The sequence below is a fragment of the Coenobita brevimanus genome, chromosome 20, assembly GCF_032717465.1.
Source record: "Coenobita brevimanus isolate Jiangsu-jjx chromosome 20, ASM3271746v2, whole genome shotgun sequence".
In the NCBI taxonomy this organism is placed as follows: domain Eukaryota; kingdom Metazoa; phylum Arthropoda; class Malacostraca; order Decapoda; family Coenobitidae; genus Coenobita; species Coenobita brevimanus.
In genome coordinates, this window is record NC_136973.1 from 24816533 (window position 1) to 24826561 (window position 10029).

The 10029-nt window shown below is 43.1% G+C and overlaps 1 protein-coding gene across 1 annotated transcript; it reads right to left on the reverse strand.

Moving 5' to 3' along the window:
- Positions 1 to 4338: 4338 nt before the first annotated feature.
- Positions 4339 to 5187, reverse strand: LOC145391944 (zinc finger BED domain-containing protein 5-like). The gene has a single exon (XM_080266434.1). It carries the CDS (start codon positions 5185 to 5187, stop codon positions 4339 to 4341), a length of 849 nt encoding a protein of 282 aa, XP_080122560.1.
- Positions 5188 to 10029: the final 4842 nt, after the last annotated feature.

Here is a 10029-nt window from a genome sequence, read left to right on the forward strand (position 1 = left end):
GATTTTAGTCAGTAGGTACCTACATGAAAATTAGTGTCTGAGTAGTATGTTTTCAGTTCAGGTCAACTTCTTTCTTTGCCACTTCACTCCGATGATGTCTTATTATACTCTTGCTATCTCCAGGTCATTTTATTCAACTTAGACCAAAAATTTATGTCTCTAAGTGCTGTGTCTTCGTATGTTAAGCTGAGGTCTTTCTGAACCCTGTTGAGAATGGCAAGCACAGGACGTAATTATAATCTATTCACACCTCTTCTGTCAACATGTAACTCTCCCATCCATCTCTCAACCTCCTCCATGCCTCTGCTTCCCATCCACTCACTGTATGCTTTCTTTTGCGCCACAGCCTGTCTCACCTCTTCTCCCATCCGTCTCTCAACTTCCTCCCTGCCTCTGCTTCCCATCCACTCACTATATGCTTTCTTCTTTTGTACCACAGCCTGTCTCACCTCTTCTCCCATCCGTCTCTCAGCTTCCTCCATGCCTCTGCTTCCCATCCACTCATTGTAAATTTTCTTCTTTTGCGCCATAGCCTGTCTCACCTCTTCATTCCACCATGCTGTTCCTTGCACCCCCTTTCGTCTTCTCATCATCCCACACACCACCTTACATATTATATTTTTCATTTTGTCACTTCCATTAGCTTCAGAGGATGTTCACCCCTGTAGCTGGGCATTTTAAAGTTGGTGGTACATTCGCATGAGGCAACTGGCGGGCAAACTAGGTCTTTGATGAAACACTTTTATTCTTGCAAAATAGTTAAACAAAATGCCTCTTCATGTTTGTATCAGTTTAAGTCCATCCACCCTTGTTAGACTACACCTGGCCATCACCAAAGACTACACCTGGCCATCACCAAAGACTACACCTGGCCATCACCAAGCTGAAAAGGGTTGGGAATCTTGGCAACTTTAATGTTGTTAAGTCACATGGATGTCAGGCGAGAAGAATTCACTAATTCCTTGTTATATGTTGGCCTTTTTCCAGTCATATTTGCTCTTAATTTCTTGAATCCAGTGCCATTGTCAGTGTTATTCTTCCCATCTTTACACCACTGTGTACTTAAAGGCAGCATTAACCCTTTCATGGAGGTATTGAAAATTTTGTTCTTGGTATCTCTACACCACTTTATTCAGTTTAAAACTACTCGTGAGCAGTTGTTGAGTAACCCTGGTCTGTCTGGTTGAGCAGACCTATCAATCACAAACAAGCAGCTACCCCTGCAGGGCCGTGCCATGCAGTGAACCAATGTTTCCTTGCAGTGGACAGCACCTTGCCACTGCCAGGTGCGGGCAAGAGTATGGAGGTTGGGTTGCCAGACGGAATTTGCATCAGCATCCAGTAACAGGGACGCCATAGTAGGCTGCACATCATGCTGCTGTTTGGTGTTATGGTTACCACCCAGCGTTGTACAGTAAAGGGTTGCCATGGTTACCCCATAGTAGGCTGCACATCATCTATACCATAGTAGGCTGCACATCATCTATACCATAGTAGGCTGCACATCATCTATACCATAGTAGGCTGCACATCATCCTGCTGTTTGGTGTTATGGTTACCACCCAGCGTTATACTGTATGTAACCGCCAGTTTGAAGTCTGTCCTAAGCTGAATATAAACATCTAGAGGTAACAGGAATATCTGAAGCATAGGTTGGGCCAGGTGGAGAGGATGAAGGATGAGAGACTGACTAGAGGAGAGTATGTGAGTGAGGTGGAGAGGGAGATCAAGAATGAGATGGAGGAATGGAATGGAGAAATATAGGAGAGAAGTGGGTGTGAGTTGGAGGGAGGGAAGTCAAATGGCGGAGGACAGAGCAACGTGGAGGTAATTTGCTTGTGGCTACCCCTTACAGGATTACGGTAAGTCATGTGGTAATAGATAGATAGATGTCACCGGATTGAAGGGGTTATATTTTCAATAGTTTACAGAAAAAAGCCTAATACAGTTCCATTTCTACCTATAAAGCTGGTTTGCCACTTTGCTTTAGTGGTGGAAAAGGACCCCTTCATGTGGTGGCAGTGATATATCTGGGCGGCTACACTGCATGGTTAAATAACACCCCCAGCTACTGCCCTGCCCCCCGAAGAGCGAATGGTGGACTTAGGGAGAAGGGCAACAGATGAACATGGGGATACAGCAGTATTACTACTTCTACTATTACCACCACCACCACCATTATTACTACTACTACTACAACTAAACACTGCCAAGTTTCCCCTGATTTAACCACATTCCCACTTACAGGGAAAAAAAAAAAAAACTTATTTATTTGAAACCCCATACCTGACAATGAGACCCTCCAGTAATTAGTCAACATCTTTAGTCATTATTCTCTCCCTTACTGTCTTCTCTCCAGTGTTTTGTTCCTTTGCTTATCATGTGTCTTGGCTGTGAATTACTGCCATATGATCCCTGACAGGCGCTGGGAATCCAGTATTCAGTTCAGATCCACCTTATTCTAACTGTTGATATTGTCCCCAGGTGGCATGGTGGTTGTGTGCAGCAGTTTGGTGCAGAATAGTGGCGAAACATGACTGGTGGAGAAGGCCAGATGGACGACTCGTTACCATGGCAACCACCTGATGCTTATGGTGAGCATTGTCTTTGTAATAGACTTTTATTTTTACTTTTGTTTTTTGTAAGCTTATTGATATACTCGACAGATTTTATTATTATGTACTAGTGGTAAAATATATAGGCCTTTTCAATTTGTCAACTTTTTTTTTATCTGTATCTATCGCTAGACACCTTAATCCCGTAAGGGGTGGCCACAAACAAATCGCCTCCATGTCGCCCTGTCCTCCGCCATTTCGCTGCCCTGCTCCCAACTCACATCCCCTTCTCTCATATACCTCTCCACTCCATCTCATCCTTGGCCTCCACCTCTCTCACATACACTCTCCTTGTTAGTCTTTCGCTCTTTATCCTCTCCATCCTCTTGATAATACTCGCAAGTCATGATGGTTGGGTGGGTTGCAGTGATGTAAGTGGCTGCCCGTGGGTTAGAGAGAAAGAGAGAGAGAGAGAGAATTGGAGAAGAAATCGCAGCATGGTTAAGAGATGTGATTTAGAGAGAGAGAGAGAGAGTGTCCATGAGTTACAGTAGAAGAAACTGCAGTATAATGAAGAGATATTATTTAGAGAGAGAGTGCCCATGAGTTAGAGTAGAAGAAGAAACTGCCGTATAATTAAGAGATATTATTTACAGAGAGAGAGTGAGTGAGAATGGCCATGAGTTAGAGCAGAAGAAGAAACTGCCGTATAATTAAGAGATATTATTTAGAGAGAGAGTGAGTGAGAATGCCCATGAGTTAGAGCAGAAGAAGAAACTGCCGTATAATTAAGAGATATTATTTAGAGAGAGAGTGAGTGAGAATGGCCATGAGTTAGAGCAGAAGAAGAAACTGCCGTATAATTAAGAGATATTATTTAGAGAGAGAGAGTGAGTGAGAATGGCCATGAGTTAGAGCAGAAGAAGAAACTGCCGTATAATTAAGAGATATTATTTAGAGAGAGAGAGTGAGTGAGAATGGCCATGAGTTAGAGCAGTGGTTGCCAACCTTTTTTCCAGGCGACCCCAATCCTGCACATGTAGCCATGACCGCGACCCCACTGGTTTTATACACTGTATGTAATGTATTATTGTATATTACTGGTTGTACGCTGTAACAGTACAGGGCAAGTGTAATTAATAGCCGTGTGAGAGAGGTGCTGTAAGGTTGAAAAAGACAAAATTAACATCATTAAATGTTATTTTAGTTATAGAATTTTAAAGGCTTAATTTCAACCAAAACATTCACTTCTGAAACAATATTTTGTCGCATTGCACAAAGACAAACAAAACTAAAAATGTTTTTAATCAACTGATAAATTGATCTTAATGAGAGCCTTGGGCCAGGATCTGGCTGGTAAGCTTCTCCATTCATGGCTAAATCGTAGAAAGTGCTACCCTCAAATCATGTTCAGGTTGCAACCAATTTCTGCTTTTCGTTTTGATGGCAGCCAGATATGCAAACCCTGATCCGCACAAATAGGTTGTAACGAACGGCAACAACACTTTCACAGCCTCACCTCCAAGGACTGGTTTCTCCTTCACAGTAGTCCAGAACACTGCTAGTGACTGTTTCATCATGTTGCACCTCGATGAGCTCCTCTTGCAGATTTGGGATGGAAGACTCTTCTTCTGAGAGGTCACTGACGTGGATATCGAAGGGTCTGCGCACCCATTTGTATTTCTTATGTAACTCTTCATCCGGAATATATATGTCAAACTCCTCACTCAACTTCTCAAGATGCTCAGCAATGACACTTTGTTCGTCCACAAGCGTGACGTCTTCATCTTCCAGAAAAAGGTTCAAGAGTGGAAAGGACGCAGTTTTCCTCCCGCTCAATCTTTCCCTTCCACGACCTCAGTTTCGCCTTGAATGCCTTGAGCTTTTCTGACACAAAGAGATGAGTTTTTTCTGTTCCTTGCATGGATATATTCAGCAAATTTAACACTGTAAGTATGTCTGTTGGATATGCCAGTTTAAGCAACCACCTTGGTTCTGCAAGCCTTGATGCCAGTGCATGTTTCTTCTCGTTCAAGAAGATTTCAACCTCTGCACGCATTTCAAACACTCTCTGGAGCACTTTCCCTCGGGACAGCCACCTGACACAAGAGTAGTATAGCAGGTGTTCATATTCCGACCCCATATCAGAGCACATCTGACTGAACAGCCTGGAATTCAGAGCTGATGGTTTAATAAAATTCACTATTTGAATCACATCTATCACAGAGTTAAGCTCAAGTGACAGTTTCCGGGAGGCAAGGTTTTCCCGGTGGAGCAGACAATGAGTCATTATCACTGCGGTGTTGACTTGTTTCACCCTAGCGGTGAAACCCTGATGTGCCCCTAGCATTGCAGGTGCACCGTTCGTGCACACACTGAAGCACTGATCCCAGCTGAGGCCTTCTTTCTTGATGAAGCTGTCAACCAACTTGAACAGATCTTCACCTGTTGTTGTCGTCTCCAGTCGTTTACAGAACAGGAAGTTCTCTTCCATGTCATTCTTGCCTTGGCACCGCACATATACCAAGAGCTGTGCAGCGTCACTGACGTCAGTTGACTCATCCAACTGCAAGCTGAAGTTTCCGCTCTCCTTGATGGCAGCCACTACCTGTTCTTTGATGTCTTCCGACATCTCTTGAATCCGTCGCTCATTTTGTTGTCTGACAGTGCAATAGTTTATTTATTTTTTTTTTCACCGCATCATCTCCGAAAATAGTACAAACCACATCAAGGACTGCTGGCTTCACCAACTTTTCCTCAGTTGCATGTGGCTGTTTACACTTAGCAATTTTTTTTTGCAGCCAGATAGGACGCAATTGTTGCTTGTCGAACAGAATACACTCCAGTGTTGATAGGGGTGTCTAACCGCTGACGCTGCAGTTGTTCTTTCCTCTTGAAATACTGGCGGTCTTTCCCCGCAACGTCGGGTGTTTTCCGTGGAGATGGCGCTCGAGCTTTTGTTTAAGCGACTCATGGCTGAGCACTTCCCCACATCTAACACATCGAGGTTTTTCGACCCCACGATCGATGAGATCGTAATGTCAAGGAATGCTTCTCTGTACACCCGCTTTCTGGACATCACTGAAGAATCTGACAAGAAATTTATACTCGCTTAATAATAAATCAGACAAAAGATGCTGTTTGGTACCGTCCACCAGGAGGGGAGAGGGGGAGGGGGCCAAAGGGAGAGGAGGGGAAGGAGCCAGGGAAAATGGAGATGAGGGGCCCAAGGAAAGAGGAAGGGAAGAAGCCAAGGAAAGTGGAGGAGGGTAGGGGGCCAAGGAAAGAGGAGGAGGGGAGAGGGCCAAGGAAAGAAGAGGGGAGAGAAGTAAAGAGGAAGGGGGGCAAGGAAAGAGGAGGAGGGGGAGGGGAGGGAAAAGGAAAAAGGAGGTGCAGGAGTAAAGAGGAGGGGAGGGGGCAAGGAAAGAGGAGCAGGGGGATGGGACACAGAAAAAGGAGGAGGATAGGGGCAAGAACAGAGGAGGAGGGGAGGACAAGGAAAAAGGAGGGGGAGGAATAAAGAGGATGAAGAGGGGGGCAAGGAAAGAGGAGGAGGGTGAGGGGACATGGAAAAAGGAGAGGGAGGAGTAAAGAGGAAGGGGGGCAAGGAAAGAGGAGGAGGGGGAGGGGCAACAAAAAAGGGAAGGGGAAGAGGAGGAAAGAAAGGGAAAGAAGGCGAGGAAGGAAAGTGTAGGAGGGGGAGGCGGCAAGGAAAGTGCCCCCTTCCCCTCCTCCTCTTCGCTTGCCCCCCTCCTTCTGCTTCTCTTCCCTTGTCCCCCTCGCTTTCTAAATATGGTGGACGGTACCTTTCGTGCAATATTTCGTCGGCAAGTGAAGTATTCAGTTTCTTTTTCATATTTACCTAGGAATTATAAATAAAGAAAGACTGAGTGAAACCTATACGGCACATTGCACTTCAATATACGGGTAAAACAATACATCAACTTACCGACAGAAGATGAACAAGTTGGTAAAGAGTGTTTGCCGTTACCACCATACAGCTCGAGTGGTGGCCTGGCACAGACTGGACGATGACGGTTCACCTTTGCAGGACACAAGATGCTGTTCACGTACCAAACGCGTACGGCACTCAGGGACACCAACATTGAATATACATTCTTATAATTATATATAAATAAATATATACATAAATAAGAATCAACAAATACTTTTATATGTTTTTCTTTACTACGAATTCCGCCAGAAGTCTACGAATTTTTCGCTGATTTTTTTACTAACTCGCTGTATGGCTGTGGGCGGAGACACGTCTCATACATGTCTGGCCACTTTATCAGCAGTATTTAACACGATCCCCAGATTCCTCAACCAATATGTGAATATATGTTGCAGACATCACATAATCGGGAATTGAACATGTTTGATATTTTGATGGTTTGTCGACCCCAGGGTTGGGAGAGGGGGCGTTAGGGAGTAAAAGGAACTGCAGCATGGTTAAGAGATGTGATATATATATATATATATATATATATATATATATATATATATATATATATATATATATATATATATATTCATAGAGAGAGAGAGAGAGTGCTCATGAGTTAGAGAGAGTGAAAAAGAAACTGCAGTATGGTCAAGAAATATGATTTAAAGAGTGCGTGAGTGAGAGCGCCCATGAGTTAGAGTAGAAGAAAGTTCAGTGTGGTTAAGAGATGTGAGTTGGAGAGAGAGTGTGAGTGGGAGTGCCCATGGGTTAGAGAGAGTAGAAGAAATTGCAGCATGGTTAAGAGATAGCCTATGATTGAGAGAGAGAGAGAGAGAATGGCCGTGAGTCAGAGAGTAGAAGAAGAAGAAGCTACAGTATGGTTAAGAGATGTGATTGATGGACAAGTGACGATGACAGGTCCAATTGTTACCGTGGCCACCAGTTCACAGTATAATTAAGCCTGTTGTTTATATATCATGTTGGTGTTGTCATTGGCCATACTCCTGTATCTAGTGTTGTAAGGTATATTTGGCAACACAATACCGGGTATTTCTACTAGCACGATTTATGTTTACTGTATATACCATCATCATTATTATTACCGTCTTCACCACCACCATCACCATTATCCTCCTCCTCCTCCTCCTTCATCATCATCATCATCATGATCATCATCATCATCATCTCCTCCTCATCCATCATCATCATCATCATCATCACCGGCGACGGCTTGTTCCCCCTGGCTGTTTGAATCTGACGTAAATGTTTCTGGTGCTACCTTATCCTATCGCTAAGTAGGATAGTTAACATGATGGTTGTAGTATAGCATAAGCTGATTTTCATACAGTTAATGTGCCGTGCTGTATTTGTTATTATTATTATTATTATTATTATTATTATTATTATTATATTAGTAATAGCCCAAATACTTAGTTGTGTTACGTGTAATTCGAATGAGTCTCCTTGGTTACTAGTCAGATCAACCCTCCACAACTTGAATACTAAGTCGTGGTTACATGAAATTCAATGAGCCTTAAGGTAAGAATGAGTCTCCTTGGTTACTAGTCAGATCAGTCCACACCCTGAATACTAAGTTGTGGTTACATGAAATTTGATGAGCCTTAAGGTAGGAGTGAGTCTCCTTGGTTACTAGTCAAATCAATCCCCCACCTGAATACAGTATTAGGTTATGGTTACGTGAAATTCGACGAGCCTTAGTTATACGGTAATGTGAATCTCCTTGGTTACTAGTCAAATCACCCACCCCCCCACCTGAATACAGTATTAGGCCATGGTTACGTGAAATTCGACGAGCCTTAGTTATGGGTAATGTGAATCTCCTTGGTTACTAGTCAAATCAACCCTCCAAACTGACTACACTTGGCTATCAACCCAGCTGAAGTGGGATAGCGATCAATATCATATTAGAATAAACGTCTGTCTATCTATCTGTCTATCTATTGTCAGACGCCTTATTCCCGTAAGGGGTGGCCACAAACAAGTCGCCTCCATGTCGCCCTGTCCCTCGCCATTTCACTGCCTTCCTCCCAGCTCAAACCCCACTCTCTCATATGCCTCTCCACTCCATCCCTCCATCTCATCCTCGGCCTCCCTCTCCCTTTCCTCCCCTCCACCTCACTCACATACACTCTCCTTGTCGGTCTCTCATCCTCTGCACATGGCCAAACCACCGCAGTGTCTTTCTCCTAACGCTTTCTATCACGTTCACATCCACACCACAACGCTCCTTCACTTCCTCATTTGTCAGTCTCTCCATGTAACTCCACATGAAAACATACACATAACTACACTTAGGCTATATACACATACATACACATCCACATCCACACCACAACACTCCTTCACTTCCTTATTTGTCAGTCTGTCTCTCCATGTAACTGCACATGAAAACATACATACACATACATAAACTTATATACACATACATACACATCCACATCCACACCACACACTCCTTCACCTCCTTATTTGTCAGTCTGTCTCTCCATGTAACTGTACATGCTCCTCTCAAATAACTCGTTTCCACTGCTCTCACTCTGGCCTTGTGTCCCTCCAACAATAAACCAACGTGGTGTGGGTAAAGATGGTGTGGGTAAAGGTGGTGTAGGTAAGGTGGTGTGGGTAAAGATGGTGTGGGTAAAGGCTTGATGTGTTGCTCAGTAGTACAGTATCTCAGGTGACAGGCAAAGAGAAAGCTGCCCTAAATCATCACTGAGAAAGATGACTGTAGTTGGTGTACCTTAACTTGGTCCAAATTGCGTCCTTTTGCAGCTTATTTCACGTAGCAGGTGGCTGAAAAAGTGTGTGTGTGTGTGTGTGTGTGTGTGTGTGTGTGTGACTACCATACATACAAAGATAAAGAAGACATGGTGTAGTGGTTAGTGGACATCTACATACATACATCATACGTACATACATATATACATACACACACACATACATACATCATACATATATACATACATATATATACTGTACATTGACACATACTGTACATACATACACATACGTACTGTACATACATACATACGTACATACATACATACAAATACATGCACACACACAGTACATACATACATACACATATACAGTGCATACCTACATACATACATACATACAGTACATACATACATACATACAGTACATACATACATACAAATCCATGCACACACTCTGTACATACATACATACACATATACATATATACATTACATACATACATACATACATACAGTACATACGTACATACATACAAATACATGCACACACACTGTACATACATACATGCACACACATACTGTGCATTCATACATATACATACATCGTACATATATACATACACATACATTGTACATACATACATACTGTACATTCATACATACATACCGTACATACACATATACATACATACATATATACGGTACATACATGATTCAGCAGCAGTGCAATCAGTTTGTCTCCTCCGTCAATACTGTTCTGTTCATAGTACTCTGAGATGGGTTGGCC

What these genes read in the sequence shown, in the direction of transcription:
- LOC145391944 (XM_080266434.1), bottom strand. Translation starts at nt 5,187, where the DNA reads ATGTCGGAAGACATCAAAGAACAGGTAGTGGCTGCCATCAAGGAGAGC.